Consider the following 15301-nt stretch of genomic DNA (forward strand, 5'->3'; position numbering starts at 1 on the left):
ACATATGATCCAGACCCTTCCTTAACTAGAAAATTTCTTAGACTTCTTAGATCCAGAAGGTAGCAGTGAGGCAACCAAGTCTGCCTAAGCCAACCAAATCTGCAACACTTTGTTTAGAAATTTAGATTACATTGAGGTTTTTCAGTGATGTTTTTTAGGTTGTTTGAAAGGCACAGCTCCTGTATTCTCTGAAGGAATGTTCTGAAGCATCTTTCATATTGCTGCCATGAGTTTGCTCTGGTGGCATTTTTAGGAAAACAACTGGTCTTTAAGCAAAGGGAAATAAGAGACAGAATTACTCAATGCCACTGTCTGAAGCTGCATTCAAAGCGAAGTGCTAATTTTTCTAAGTTGATTGTTTCATTTATTTGCTTTTCCTATTCCTATTTTCATATATGAACTTCTCTGTTTAGAAACCTGCTTCTCCTAGAAGGTTATTTTACCTCACTGTTGATGTTTATCAATAAATGCTTAAAAGAATCAGCTGCTTTTTAAGCTACTAACAGCAAACTGGTGGGAAAGGCAGTGAGGTGCAGTGAAGCCCTGCATTCTGTGTGATGATAAAAGCAAACTGATCCATTCAAAAGCAATGGAGAGGAAACAAAATGGAACACTACAATATAGAAAGTGTCATCACCATAATGTTAACATTACACACACTCTCCTGACATGCCTGATGTGGAGACCACGTTTTCTTCTAAGTACTTAGAGGTATTTTCTGTCCACTCATGTACAAAATTCTACTTCAAGTTAAGCTCTTTACATAGTATGTAAAATAAAAATTGCCCTAGAAAATACTATGAATTTTTCACGTAATTTGAATGTTTTCCAGTTCTGGCAATGTGGAGCTATCTTTTCACCAAACATTGTTTGTTACACCCATCCTACCGAGAACACATTTTTGATTCACATCAACTTTAGACAAATTACTGGGGTGATTTTCTTCCTCAGTTCTTTAGGTTCCAGCTGAAAAAGCATCACTTTATTATCACTGTGTTTAAGTAAGTATCCCTTGCTATCTTTAGGACATTTAAACTGCTTAGAGACAGGGAAGAAAATACCTGGGTTTTAGTTTTTTGATTGTTTTTTGGAGGTATCTGCCTGTACAAATAAAAAAGTCAGGAAATGGCATTTACAGTAGTAGGGATTTCATCACAAAACAACCCCAAAATAACAACCCATGAAGTAATCTTCCACTCCTGGTACATTTGGCAATTCAAAAGCACCAGGAAATTACCTCAGCTATCCAGTAAAATTATTTTTGATGTGGGGAAGGTCACAAGTAGCAGAAGGCTCCCAAAGCCTTCCTTCCTTGATCATTAGCTGCTCTATTTTCCTATCTTGCTCATCAGTAGCTATTTTCACTTTTGCATCTCTCAGCTCAGTTTTCTCACACCAAGTACACTCAAGAAGATGGAATCATACCCAGCAGCTTCTGATCCCTGCCAAACCCCCTCAATTTACTGCTGCAATCATCCTTTGTGTGAGAGAGATACACCCTGCTACTTATTCCAGATCATCTGGAGTGCCTCTCCCATGCCAAATCCACCCATTTCTTAGGAATTCCTTTATGGGAAGGAGCTGTGAAACCTCTGAGCCCGTGCAATTTCTCCACTTCTGGAATTCTTTCAGGTTATTGCTCCCTGAATTGTTTGAATGCTAATAGATCAAATTGCTCTTACCTTGTCACAAGATCCCCTAATATTCTCAAAGGAAAGGAAAGAGAGGCAGATAAAAATGATTCTCTAAACAAATATTTTATAGTCTTAACAAAAAATGGTGAGAATGGATCTGAGTTACCAAATTTTAGGGACTATACTGCACTTGATGACATGGCCAAACTTCTTGGGTCTTGACTTCAAAATGCAGATTTGTACATCTGCGAACTGGGTGCAAAAAGAGGTAACATGAGGACTTATTTACTATTTTTCTGCTTCCTAGTTTTAGGTTCTTACGGAGCTTATATCTGTCTAAATATCTATCCAAACAAGCAGGCAGTCATTCAAGTACTCTCTAATTACTTGTGAAAGTTGAAACAAATGATGTGCTCTAACCTTCCACTTTCCAGTTTTCCAAATCTATAAAGCATGGCACAAAACCAGTGCCTGAGGGTGTCATGAGGGGAGCTGCACACACTGAGAGTTAGGCAAGTATTTGCTTTCCAGGAAGGGAAGGTATGAACTGAAAACAAGAAAAGAAATCAATTTCTGTCCAGAACTGCAGCTATTAAATGCTGCAGATGTTGTGGTACCCTACAGCTGCTCTTGCCTCAGGGCCTTTCAGAGCTACCTGAATGTCTGGGCCATGCACATCAAGATGACTTTGCACACTTTGCACATCCCACGGGAGCCTCAGCTCTGGAAATAGCACACTCACTTTTCCTCAGTGTAGGGTTCACTACAGAATTACTCACATTCCAAGAATCCTGAATACACTGCAACAAAGTAGGACTTGTCCTCTGGCACTCACATGAGTTCTTCCCAAGTTAATAGATAAGAACATGATACAGAAAGTCACATTTCAAGGTTAGTCTCATGCTGTAAGTGTCTTGCTGATGAGAGTGGGCTCCGTGGCCAGGTCAGGAGACACTGACAGCCAGGGCAATGAGTTGTAACATCAAGAAAATGAGCAACACAAATGCTAATAAAATCTTATTTCTGTTCTGCTACTAAACAGCTTTATGAAAAAATCCTGTAAAGGTTAACAGATCATGATCTTTTAAGAGAATCATAAAATATCTAAAAAAATCTGCTGGTTAAAAGCAGATTAGTTATACATAGGTATGTGTATTATACACACGTAGCATAATGTTTACATTGGATTTAATATGTACATATTTATAAAATAAACTAACTGCAGGAACATAAATTATCAAAGCCATCATTTTACAGTCCACATAATCTTAAAACAATTTCCCACTTTAGACCCAGTTTTAAAAGGAAAAACAAGAGGATGGAAGTCTTTTTGGCAATTAATCCCTCCTTGGAAGATAAACTACCAATCAATATTTTTAACAGCCTGTCCTGTTATTGCACACCCAGTCACTGCTCTAATTGTGGGCAGGAGCAAAGCGCTTGAGCCTCGTCGAGCTTCAACCTACTCAGGAATCCTATTTTTAAAAAGTCATACAGAAAAATGTAATCTCTCCTTTACCTCCTGTTTTGTAAAATCACTGTCAAAACACTGAATAACAGAGTTAAGTACTCCCCATAAGACCATGGAATAATGATCTTAGGAAATTTTAATATTATGGTTGCATTTAACTTTCACATCCATCCTGTCAGACTTTTACAGGAAGGAATGTGACCATGAATTAGCACGAAATCCAGAGTGGTCTTCAGTGCCATCATCATCCTCAGTAGGTAGCTCACAACAGTGAGCACACCTAAACAGCTGAGGTGTGCTGCATGTCCCAGGACTTTCCCAATTCCTGCCTCCCTCTCAGACAAATGCTGGGTGTCTGAAGAGGCAAGCAAGCCACCAAGCACATGACAGCCTTTAGGTAAACAATCACTATGCAGCTGACAATCAAATGCCTTATTTCAAGCCTCTAAAGAATGTTCCACCAGCAAAACAGTAAGTATAGGAACCAAAATTATTTAGCAAGTGGAAAAGAGATTCTATCCCAAATTTCTGGTGCTGTTACTATGGTGAATACCAGTGCCTACCGACAGAGGCAAGAGAAGACATACCTTATTTTCCACAAAATCAGGGATAATATGAAGACTGATAATAACATAAGACTGATCAATCCCTCATGCATGTTGTGCTATGACTAAGCTCTTGATAAAAGGTTCTAGAAATCCCGTAAGAATTGTATTTTAAAGTGAAATTGGTTACAGAATAGCTGAAGCACCAGCCAAAGCTTCCCTATTGTTTTCCCGTGCCTGTTTTGCAGACAGCCTTGGAGAGGTCAGTTTCTGATAAAACCGTAGAAGACAGGAGAGTTAATGACTCACATCTGCGATTTTAAATTATTCAGTTACCACTTGAGCACTAACCACAGGCACAATAAACAGCAGCTAATACGAGTCATGCATGTTTCATAAAGGGAAACTGTACACTCTGGAGTATATTACATCCAGCTCTGAAAAGACTAACAGTGTTTTCAACATCATTTAGGACCAGTTCTTCCTACTGTTACTTTAACTTTCTGCAGTGATACCTCTCATTGATTTGAATTGGAGTTTTATTCAGGTACAGGACATAGACAGCAACCTAGTAAAAAATATTTTCCTTTAAAGTCATATAGACAGAGGGAAATCTGTTATGAATGGGTTGGCTCAGTTTCCCTATGGCTCATGCAACCCTCCTTTGCAGGGGCTGCAGAGAACAGCTGTAGCCACATGTGCTTCATAGCCTGCTGAGACATCCAAAAGCTAGACACATCCATGAGGAAGAGGATGGTGTCCCCACATTACAGTGACTGCACACTGCAATGAAAGCCTTTCCCTGCTGGATGCCTGGGAGTAGTGAGATGCTCACCCAGTGTTTGCACCCTTCAGCAGGGATCTTCTCATGTTGTCAGCAGAGACTGAACATGACCAAAGTACCTTTTTCCACTGTCTGGAAAGGAATCTAGCATAGAAATACTGGACACCCAAAAAAAGGGAAGAAATCAGGAAGTACTGGAAGGAACATTAGAAATACACTTCTAGGCAACCTCCTGGCAGCTACCAATCTTAAGAGCCTGGGCCCCTCACATACCATTACCTTCTTTAATTCAGTTATAACTGAGAAAACCTGAGCAGATCTCACTCCAATTGTTACTCAGTTACACAGGAGAACTTTCTGGTGAGCTTACCTGCAGTGAAATCTCTCCTGTTACAATTGGCAGTATTATTAATAGCAAAGCTTGTGAGACAGAGAATAGCAAAGCAAAAAAAGTGGGAATAAAAGATAAAGCTCAGACATCCACAGAAGTGTTTGGCATGAAGTAACAATCTGCTAAAGCATAATTGTAGACAAAAAGAAAATTTTACTTTAAACAAGTGCATCATGAAAACCTCTGGAAGATGGAGAGAGGCACTGCTAGAGGACAGCCACAGGCTGTTAACTCCTGTTCTTATCTGGACCTGGCAAAGTCCATATTTGCATAACTCTGCTACACTGAGACTGCAGCTCACTGAGCTGTTTGCCACCTCCTAACACTTCTCATCTTTTTCTTGTGTAATTGGTTCCCTACCCTTGACTTGGGGACACGGTACCATGTAACAACATTCTGCCAGCAGAATATTTGTTCCTCTAAGGGATTAATGGCACTACTCTCTATAAAAACGTCTCTATTGAACCAATACGGCTGCTCTTATAGCTCAATTACAGAGCAGTCATCCAGGAATTGAAGATGACTTCTGAGGCAGGAGAACTCATGTCCCTCCAGAAATGATACCTTTTCTCCAGCTGTGAAGCCATGACCCCTCAGGATCCAAGTCATTAAAAGAGCCTGACTATCACAGGATCTGCCATCCGATTACTGCACTCTGTCTTCAAAAGAGCTCTTCATTCACAAAGGTATTAGCAGGGAGTTAAAAGTGCCATCAATTTCTCTCTGCTATTTCTTAGATAGCTGTTTCCTCTCTTCCAGCTAATAAGGTTAAAGAAGGAGAGACTGTCAGTGAAGCCTGAGTAAATTAAAAGTGAAACTTCTCAGTCATCGTTATTCCTAGGTTTCTGACAGATTCACCATCTCCTTTTTGAGGTTTCACTTTAAATGAATGACACTGAAGTTTTAGAGTAATAACACACTTAATACACTCACCCTAACATTTCTCCCAAACAAATGCCTATAAATATCCATGAAAGAGGCAATTTTTGATAAAGAAATGTGCTGCTTTTATAGTCAGATCCTCAAAGACTCCAGCAAGGGGCACTATTCTAGAAACCCCTATAGTTTTCCTATGTGCTAGTTCCTCATGGAAGAATGCACATAGTGTTCCAACACAACCATTTATAACTTAGGCAGGTTCACCAATGACAAACAGCAAAGTCCCTGTTTTTAGCTTATTTGTGTGATGATCCACGCGTCTGTCCAGAACCAAGGTCCCTACAGAAGCACTGGCACAGGGAGTGGAGATGCAGAACACCCCTGTGCCAGAACATTCCATCCCTTCACCTCCCCGGCTGGTTCTCAAGTAAATGAGAGGTCCACAGGGACAAAAAGAAGCAAATCCTCATTTTCCTAACTCCAACCATAAAGACAGAGGCATCCACAAGGCAATCAACACACAGTATTATAGTTTATAATTAAATTCACTGTTAAGCTCCTCCTCTGTTCAAAAGGTACATGTCTGTCTTCAAAGTATCATAAACTCCTGCTGGCTTTAAATTCTTTACATGCACCTAAACCACACTTTTCCTATGGGTTTCAGGGGTTCCAGTCTATACAGTGAAACAATGACTGAAAGAATACTCATATGTGGCTTGGTTTTTGGTTCTTCTGAAGAGCTGAAAAACCTGTTTAATAGCTTTGAGTTTGGAATCCTGATAGCTCCATCCCAAATATGCAGAACAGAATTTTTCCCAAGATTTCTCTGATGGAATTAGAACTCAGGGAAACATTCTTGTTAAATAAACAAACAAAGCAAACAACCAAAGAAGCGCCACAACAAGGATACCACAAACCACTGAGACACTACAAAATGCTGTACTCCGTTAAACAATTTAGGAACTGGAACAAGAAGACATGTCCTTTTCTGCTGGAAACTTTGCTTATGAAAAAACAACAGATATGGAAGGCCAGACCTTTCCTAAATCTAATGTTATTCATTTTGTCAGAACAAATATTTTCTATTATTTGGGAGCCATTATTTACTACAGTGATCAGTAAACTTAGACTATTGCCTAGAGAGGTGAAATAGTGCTGTACTCACTCAGCCTACATAAACTCTGAACTGCTTTTGGACACATGTTCTGACAACACAGCATATTTGTTAAAAGGAAGAGGTAAGTATCCATTCCATATTAAAAGTCAGTTTTAAGATCATAGTGCTATCACAGCATTAGAAAAAAATAAAAAGTGACATAGCCAGAGATGTGATTAATACTCTTATTAGCAGGACAGAATTGATGTACTACTACTGCCAAACAATGGAAAGAGAAATCAAAATTGCCATAGTACTTAATGAAACGAGAAAGACGCTTGAATGCTATAGGCAGTAGAAGAAGAAAAACACAACTAGAAATAGAGATGAAAAAAAATCTAATGACAGCTCAATTAAATAAAAATGTAACATTTTAAACATAATGATAAAATGGAATACAAGAGAGAAAGACCAGAAAAGGAAGCAATGCAAACAGGTATTACACAAGTCATAAAGGTAAAATAATGTGAGTCAATGAACCTTGTTCTGCTGGGGGAGGAGGCCGTGTGGCCCCGGGGCTGGCAGCGCCTCTGCGGGGCAGCTGTGCCGCCCGGGGCCGTGACAGGCTCTGCGTTCGCAGGGGTCGCCGGGGTGCTCATGATCGGGCAGAAGGAGGAGCTGCAGCTGCTCAGCGAGGGTGAGCGAGGGCAGCGGGAGGGCAGCGGGGGCTGGCGGGGGATGCTGCAAGCCCTGCGCACGGAGCTACAACCCCTGCCCGGCTGCGGAGGGCTCTGCTCCCTGTGCGGACCAGGGCTGGCGTGGGCAGAGCACGGAGGGGTTTCAGGGACACGGCAGGGATCCGTGGCCGGCACCTTCCGGCTGATCCCGCTGTCTCCTGCTCCCTCCTGACCATGGCAGGAGCTGCGTGGGATGGCCCTGGCAGGAAGGTCTCCTGGGATTCCCGCAGTTCGGGCTCTGACCGTGGCTCTCTTCCTGTTCTTGCAGCCCTTGAAGCCCTCAGGGAAGATGACAGCCCCTCCTTCCTAAAACTCTACATCCAGCTGACATTCGAGGGGAGAGCTGCAGAACTGTGTTGACCTGGTGTCCCTGAAAGAGCTCCAGACACCAGGGAACATGACACCACCTGGACACCAGAGTGGACCAGCTGCAGCTCCAGCCACTGCTGACGCTGCCCGCGGCTCATCCTGTGCGAAGCTCCACGACCTCCTGCAGTCTCCCTGCCTGCTGACAGCTCCCTCCCTCCAGCCCTCCAGCCCTCAGACCCTGCCCAACTCCGTTTTTCCCTCCCAGATCATCCCTTCGCTTCGCTATCTGTTCATAAACAGTTTGGCTGCTTGCCTTTACCTGTGCCTCTGTGGAGCTGAAGCACCACAAAACCTGAGCCCTGGGACACACAGGCCCCTGCTGCCGTTCTCTTCCGTGCCGTGTTTTGTGCAGAGACGGAGAGGAATGAGGGTAGATCGGGCTGGAAAGGTCCCTGTGCTGCAGCTCCAGTTCCACAGCCTCGTGGAGTTAAAGGTCTTGCTGAGCACAGTGAAGAGGTCGAGGACCCTGGAATTTGGAAGAGCCAACTTGAGTATGCTCTAAAAGCAGCCGTGAGGGATTCCATGGCGAGCAGCCACGGAGGGCAAAGGAGCTTGGAATGCTGGAAGGTTTCAAGACTAGCTTCCTGAAGGCACAGCAATGCTCAATCCCTGCACAGGGACAGGAAGAGGGTAGAACCAGAGAGCATCCTGGCTTAACAGCGAGCTTTGGATGTGCCTAAAAGCCAACGAAGCAGCAGCAGCAGCAGCAGAGTGGCTGAAACTCAGAGGCACAACCATCCCGGTGCAGGGAGTGCTGTAGGCAGCACCTGGATCCTGGGTGTGCTTCTGGCTCTTCTGGTCCCCACGAGTGAGGAATCGTAGCCCCTGCTTCAGAAACAGTCAGAATCCAACAAAGTGAGAGCAGGGGGAGGGTAGCCTCCCCATCTCTCTTGGGCATGGCTGCCCAACAGCCACTGTTCCTTCCTCCACCTCGGTCTGCTGACCCCAGAGGCAGCCAGCTTGTGCTCTGTTGTCCAAAGACTGTTCAGAGCAGGCATGAACTCCCTGGGGTCCTTTCTGTCCTTGAGGCCTGTTGCACTTGGCAGAGAGGCAGGGGAAGGGAGAAGGCTGTTAAGAGCAGGTTTGGCATCTGCCTGGGCCTGCAGAGACCAAGCCAAGCACCTGCAGCAGGGTGTGTTACCCCCGTTTGAGCAGAGGTCTGAGCCGCAGCATGCTGTCCGGCTGAGACCCCAAAGCTCTCTTGGAGAGCTGTGACCAAAAAGGCCTTCATGTGCACACTGATCGCATCTCACCTGCCTGGTGCATTTGATCTCTTGGCAGTATGCATTTGCCTTTCATTTGCTGGAAGCTGCTCTGGCCCAGGGCCAGCACGGAGCTGGGCTGTGTGGGCTCTCCAGGCACCCTGGACAGTCCTTCCCTGCGGTCTCGGCTGATCTTGCTGTGTCCCCGGCCTCAGAAAAGGCTTGCAAGGTTTGGCTCCCAAAGCATCCTGCTTGTTGGCTCTTCTGTGCATCCTGGAGAGAACAAGTGGGCGTTTTTGGCAGCTGGGCATTAGCAGGCCTCAGAATCAGGGCATGTTCTGGGGCAGGAACAGTCGAGGGACCCCGAGAGGAGCTGAGTGCTCCTTGCCCCTCTCTGGCGACACGTCAGCGTTTGCCTGCTTTTGGGATGAGCCTGGGGCTGTCAGGGGTGCTGCGTGCACACGAGACAGCCAGTCCTGCCAGCCTGTGCCCCAGCAGTGCCCTGCAGCATCCACGCCAGGCTGCTGGCCAGGAGAGGTGCTGCAAACGGAGGCAGCTGGTGTGCAGCGTGGGCAGTACCTGCGTGTCAAGCACAAGGGTGTTCCCTCAGGACACACCAGTGCTCAGGGGTCTCCCTGAACCCGAGCGATGCCTCCCACACCTTGTGGCGCCAGTTGCTTTCCTGTGGGATGTTCTACCTCACCCAAGAGTGAAGAGGGAGATGGAGAAAGAGCTTGCCAAGCTGCTCTCGATCCCTTACCAACAGTCCTGGTTAACCTGAGAAGTCCCAGTTGCTCAGAAATGAGCCAACATAACACCCGTGCATGGGAAGGGTGGGAAGGATGGTCAGAGCTTGCCAAGCTACTCTTGATCCTTTACTAGCAGTCCTGGTTAACCTGAGAAGTCCCAGTTGACCAGAAATGAGCCAGTGTAACACCCGTGCATGGGAAGGGTGGGAAGGATGGTCCAGGAACCGCAGGCTTGGTACCAGGGAAGGCCTTGGAGCAGATCCCCCTGAGTGCCATCCCATGGCATCTGCAGGGAACCAGGGGGTCTGCACTGGGACCAGGCCAGGTGAGGGTGTTTGGGGGAGGTTGATGTTTGTGGGGGTGTCGGGGAAGCAGTTTTCTGGAAGGTGAGGGGTCTAGGCTGGAATTTGATTCAGCTCGAACGCAGCAACTGTGGTTTTGCACAGCTTTGGTTGCAGAGGGCAGGAAGAATATCTGTGACTTCTTCTGTTAGTGGTCCTGATTCTCATGCAGGGAAGAAGAGGGGAGAGCTGCACTTTATTAGCCACTCAGATGTCTGTGTCAGAGAGAGGATTAGTCTTTCTGCAGTACACTCATTTGTTTGGGGTACTTTTGTAACACAGAGGGGACTTTCATGCCTGAGAGCTTTTATTCCTTAATAGAAATTTTAGATTATTATCCCGTCATAGAAAACCCATTGCAAACCAAGGAACGGCCTTTTTTATTGTCTCTGATTAGTGCTTGTTTTTTTTAAGTGACTCCCAAAGGATGACGTTAAGGTAAATGAATTCCTGGTTTGAGATGGGAAGCAAACTTGCAAATCTTTTGCCGTCTTAGGCCATACCAATCGATTTTGGAAGCTTGCAGCTTTTTTGAGCTCCTTGAGTTGAGCAATGGGAAGTAACGCCTTCCTGAATGGAGGATGACTAAATGCCAGGTTGTTCTGTGCCTTCACGACAGAGGTGTTTGTGTGCTGCACGAGATCTCTTCAATGAGAAAATAATTCCAGGATGGACTGAGATCTTCTGACAGATACCAAGGGCTGCCACCAGTGGCTCCAGGTGCTCCTGCCAAGGGCCACCCGCAGGAAGGAGCACAGACAGCAGTGCAGGCTGCCTTTGGCTGCCCCCTGGCAGAGAAGCCCCCCGGGGCACAGGTCTCTGGGGCAGCAGATGGGCAGCAGCACTGCCAGGGCTCAGGGGGGTGGCAGGTCTGCTTCGGCAGGGACTCTGCCACAGCTGCTGACTGCAGTGCTCCCCGGGCCCCAGGGCTCAGAGCAGCATTCATGCCTTGGCCCACACATTCCCTGTGTGTGTCACAACGCCTGTGTTTGGGATGGCCAGCAGCCGGAACTTGTCCCAAGGAGGCTGTGCCAGCTTCTGTGGAAGGCCCTGTGCCCTTCCAGCTGTGGGGACTCCTGCTGCTGCTGCCCTGAGCCCGCAGAGCAGGGGAGCGTTTGCTTCTTGTTTGAGCTGCCCCTGAAATTCCTGTTGGGCTGTCTTAGGCACTCGGGGCAAGGGATTCCTTCCAGCCCAGGTCACTCTGGGTGGGGTGGGGGCAGCCCCAGGGCAGGTGGCAGCGTGTCTAAGGGCCCCTTTGTGACACGGCGCAGCATGGTAACCGTGGAGTGCGATGGGGTGTCCGAGGGCCCTTTGTGACACGCCGTGACATAGGCGCTGGTGGCAACGCAGCCACGCCAGAGTGCTCGGTGCTCGCGACGGGACAGGACGGCTCGTTCGTTGCTGCCCCGGAGCTCTGCCGAAGCGCTACTGCTGCAGCTGACCTTGCGGCCAGACTGCGGCACTTGATCGCTTGGAGCTTTTCCAAGGTATCTCCCATCCCTGTGGCCACTGCCACCGAGGCCAGACCAGGGATTCAGGGACCTCAATCGCTCTCGAGGATACTCCTGTCATTGGGGCAGGAGCCCTCGACAGCAGAGCACAGGACTTGCTGTCCTGTGCTTTTCCTGAGGCTTCTCTGTGGCAGGTCCCCTCAAGACACTGTTGTGGGACCTGTTGCCTCAGACCTTTCCTGAGGGCATCCCTCTTGCAGGAGCCCTCGAGATCAGGCAGGGACATGGCGAGCAGATTGCTCAGCCTGTTCAGGGGGAGGAAGAGGAATGGCCCTGCAGCTGCACAGGCGCAGCAGCCTGAAGAGCTGGAGCAGTTCCAGCCACTGCAGGCCGGTGAGTGGCACAGCTGGGCCTCAGGGCTGCTGCCTGCGGCCAGCTTGACCCCGTCCCATCCCAGCCCCTGCGGACATGGCCACGGACAGGACGGAACAGGGGCCGGGGCTGCCCCCGCCGGCGGCCGTGCTCCATGCCCTGGGCATCCCGGGGCTGTCCCTGCCTGGGCAGCGCAGGGCTGGGCCGTGTCCTCCGGCCTCTCCCGCAGCCCCTCATCCCCGGCTGCGCTCGCTCTTTGCCAGGTGCAGGCAGGGACCGGAGAGGAGAACAGGACCCCCCCGCCCCTGGCCGCTTCCGCAGAGCAGCGCAGGTACCTGCAGCCATCCCCACCTGGGCTGGGCCCGCTGTCGCTGCTCAGCCGAGCTCCGCTGAGCATGGAGCGCTCCATGGAACGTCCCTCTCTTCCCACCCTGCGTTCTCCTGCAGATACTCCGGAGGTTCCTGCGCCTCCGGCGTAGAGGGAGCACCACTGCAGGAGCCCAGGGCACGGCCGAGCCTGACTGCAGGCCCACTGACCATCAGGGCACTGCAGCAGCTCAGGGCACGGCCGAGCCCAACTCCAGGCCCACTGAACATCAGGAACAGCATGATGTGGGCACTGGATCCACAGAGATTGCAGCAGACTCTGCCACAGTACCGAGACGGGGCACAGCCATCAGGGACAGGGACACGGGACTTGGGGCATGGCAAATGCTGTCGCCATGCCTGATGGGAATGTGAGTCATGCTCTTGCTCTGCATTTTCGTGGAGGACAATGGTATTTCTCCTGAGCAGCAGCTGAGCAGCATGGGGCCAGGGCCAAAGGCCTCCCAGGATCCTGTAGCTTCTCAAGCCATGTCTGCTTGGCCCCCTCAGCCTTTGAGGGCAGCACAGTGCAGTGAGAAAGGAAGCACTTGGAAAGCACTTCAGGTCTTCCCCATGCCTCCTCCAGGTACAGACCACGGTGGGGATCATCCATCTTATCCTCAAGTACCGTGTCACTGTGAATGCCAGGATGAAAACTGACCTTCTGAGGATGGCTATGGAGCACCCTGATGATGTGGTGACAACTCTCCTGCACTGTGCCCCAAACTGTGACAGGTACAGAGCACAACAGCCTTGTGAGCTCAGGGCTCAGCAGCCTTTGGGGCCCATTGCCCTGCAGAGCCTGTCCAGTGGGGTCTGACAGACAGGCGGAGAGCTCCAGGACCCTCAGGCCCTTCTGTTTGCTGAGCCTGCTGCCACGCTCCCTCCCTGCCCCTCAGGGCCCCGGGGCTCTGTCACGCAGCCCAAACTCAGCTGCACAGGGCACGGTACTGATGCAGAGCTCTGGTCCCACAGAGCTACTGCAGCCATGTGGAGAACCCTGGGCTCCTCGGAACCAGCAATGGAGAAGGTGCTTCCAGCGCTGCTCTGCGTGATGGAGGAAAGGCCACAGCACAGCCGGACCTTCTTCTATTGTTTCGAGAAGGACACCTTTGCCCTGGCTGTGAGTTTCTGGAAGTGACCTTTGCTCGCCCTGCAGGTCACTTCTCCAGCAGCTCCCCATCCTCTCATGGCCGTGCATCTCCCTTGCCTTGGGCACTGGGCTGAAACCTGGGCTAGGCCAGGCTCAGGGGCAGCAGCAGGCTGGCAGCTCTCCCTGCTTCTCCCGTCGGGCCCTGCCACGTGGACACCTCAGCACTGAGCACCGTCTCGGGGTGCTTTGTATTTGCAGGCAACTTTGGCACTGTGGGCGATTGCGCAGGAGCCCCAGTGCCGCAAGGCGATGACCCACCATTCTGACCGCCTGTTTGTGGCTCTGCTCTGCCAAGTTTCCATCACCACAGAGCAGATGCCAGAGAACATCAAAAAATTGTGGAGAGCATGCCAGGAGGAACACCGCCTTCCCACCAGCCCCAACAGGTCCCACTTGTCCTATCCTTCCCATGCCCTTGTGGCCAGGGCCAGTGCTCCCAGAGTGACCTGGGCTTTGCTTCTGCACACAGGTTGGCAGTGCAGACCATGAAGGCTCTGCTCTGCCGACTGAAGGGTGAGGATGAGGTGGTGGCTTTGGAGCGCAAGCGGGTGTGGGACACGCTGCTCTGTGCCAACACCCAGCACTACGCAGTGGGTCTGCTGGCCAGGTGAGAACCCCTCCTCCCTGCTGCCCCTGGCACTGGTGCCCTGTGCCCAGAGTGCCCCACGCTGTCCCCATGGTTGTGGGCGACAGGGCCTTGTCACCAAGGGGTGGCTGAGCAGACTGGAAAATGGCTGGCAGAGGAGGTTTGGGGCCCAGGAGCAGCCACCTGCCAAAGGGCCCACGTCCCTTCACAGGGTGCTGGGGAAAGATCAGACCTCTGTGAGTCAGTCCTGGGAGAGGTTTGCCCGCGTGGCTGGCTCAGGGTCTTGGTGCCTTTTTCCCCCTGCCAGGGAGATGCGCCGTGGTTCCACCAGCCTGTGTTCCAGCATCGCGCTGCGCCTGCTCGGGCTGCTCAACGGGCAGGAGCCGCACTGGGCTCTGCTTGGCCTGGCGTTCCTTGTGGAGGTGAGCCTGATGGCCATTGCTGCCTCGCTCAGCTGCCTCCCAGCTCTCTGGCCTCTTGTAGCTGCAGCTGCCTGGGACGGTGCCTGTGCCCTGTGCTGCTGCTGCCTGGGCACAGCCCCGTGCAGTTCTGGGCTCCTGCCAGCCAGGTCCCCTGTCACTGCTCTGTGCCACTCAGGTCCTGGACTGTCTGGACTTGAATGAATATGGGGACACTGCCAGGAGGGTCATGTCAAGGCATCTGCCCAGCAAGTCCAGGGAGATGATGCGCCTGGCGCTCAGAGGCCTCGTGGTGCTCAGCAGGGAGCTCTCGCTGGTGAGAAGGGGCAGTGGCTGAAGCTGTGCTGGCAGTGTGGGGCAGGGAATGCAGCCTCTTGGGCTTGGCTGGGATTCAGGAGCTGAGGGAGCTGCTCTGGCCCAGGGCCAGCACGGAGCTGGGCTGTGTGGGCTCACCAGGCACCCTGGACAGTCCTTCCCTGCGGTCTCGGCTGATCTTGCTGTGTCCCCGGCCTCAGAAAAGGCTTGCAAGGTTTGGCTCCCAAAGCATCCTGCTTGTTGGCTCTTCTGTGCATCCTGGAGAGAACAAGTGGGCGTTTTTGGCAGCTGGGCATTACCAGGCCTCAGAATCAGGGCATGTTCTGGAGCAGGCACAGCTGAGGGACCCCGAGAGGAGCTGAGTGCTCCTTGCCCCTCTCTGGCGACACGTCAGCGTTTGCCTGCTTTTGGGATGAGCCTGGGGCTGTCAGGGGTGCTGCG

General features: G+C 50.2%; 2 protein-coding genes and 2 long non-coding RNA genes across 4 annotated transcripts; all 4 read left to right on the forward strand.

Annotated features, from left to right (window-relative positions):
- The first annotated feature begins 7225 nt into the window (after positions 1 to 7225).
- On the forward strand, positions 7226 to 8164 carry LOC146434428 (uncharacterized). Its single transcript, XR_014853263.1, has 2 exons — positions 7226 to 7497; positions 7806 to 8164. It is a non-coding gene; the product is annotated as an uncharacterized LOC146434428 (long non-coding RNA).
- Positions 8165 to 11542: 3378 nt separating this feature from the next.
- On the forward strand, positions 11543 to 12762 carry LOC146434429 (uncharacterized). Its single transcript, XM_085065629.1, has 3 exons — positions 11543 to 12042; positions 12285 to 12352; positions 12469 to 12762. Exons 1-3 carry the CDS (start codon positions 11934 to 11936, stop codon positions 12760 to 12762), a joined length of 471 nt encoding a protein of 156 aa, XP_084921755.1. The 5' UTR covers positions 11543 to 11933.
- A 254-nt stretch (positions 12763 to 13016) lies between these two features.
- On the forward strand, positions 13017 to 13756 carry LOC146434430 (uncharacterized). The gene is made up of 3 exons (XR_014853264.1): positions 13017 to 13122; positions 13363 to 13510; positions 13739 to 13756. It is a non-coding gene; the product is annotated as an uncharacterized LOC146434430 (long non-coding RNA).
- Positions 13757 to 13789: 33 nt separating this feature from the next.
- Positions 13790 to 14882, forward strand: LOC146434431 (uncharacterized). The gene is made up of 4 exons (XM_085065630.1): positions 13790 to 13926; positions 14010 to 14147; positions 14434 to 14548; positions 14724 to 14882. The coding sequence occupies exons 1-4, from the start codon at positions 13790 to 13792 to the stop codon at positions 14880 to 14882; spliced, it is 549 nt and encodes a 182-aa protein (XP_084921756.1).
- Positions 14883 to 15301: the final 419 nt, after the last annotated feature.

This window comes from Lichenostomus cassidix, chromosome 7 (assembly GCF_008360975.1).
Source record: "Lichenostomus cassidix isolate B80296 chromosome 7, HeHo_3.0, whole genome shotgun sequence".
NCBI classification, from domain to species: domain Eukaryota; kingdom Metazoa; phylum Chordata; class Aves; order Passeriformes; family Meliphagidae; genus Lichenostomus; species Lichenostomus cassidix.

Excerpts from the sequence above, each read along its gene's own strand:
- LOC146434431 (XM_085065630.1), top strand. The coding sequence starts at position 13,790 with ATGACCCACCATTCTGACCGCCTGTTTGTGGCTCTGCTCTGCCAAGTT. Across the intron at positions 13,927-14,009 it reads CTTCCCACCAGCCCCAACAG|GTTGGCAGTGCAGACCATGA; the intron begins GTCCCACTTGTC and ends TTCTGCACACAG. Across the intron at positions 14,148-14,433 it reads GCAGTGGGTCTGCTGGCCAG|GGAGATGCGCCGTGGTTCCA; the intron begins GTGAGAACCCCT and ends TCCCCCTGCCAG.
- LOC146434429 (XM_085065629.1), top strand. The coding sequence starts at position 11,934 with ATGGCGAGCAGATTGCTCAGCCTGTTCAGGGGGAGGAAGAGGAATGGC. Across the intron at positions 12,043-12,284 it reads GTTCCAGCCACTGCAGGCCG|GTGCAGGCAGGGACCGGAGA; the intron begins GTGAGTGGCACA and ends GCTCTTTGCCAG. Across the intron at positions 12,353-12,468 it reads GCTTCCGCAGAGCAGCGCAG|ATACTCCGGAGGTTCCTGCG; the intron begins GTACCTGCAGCC and ends GTTCTCCTGCAG.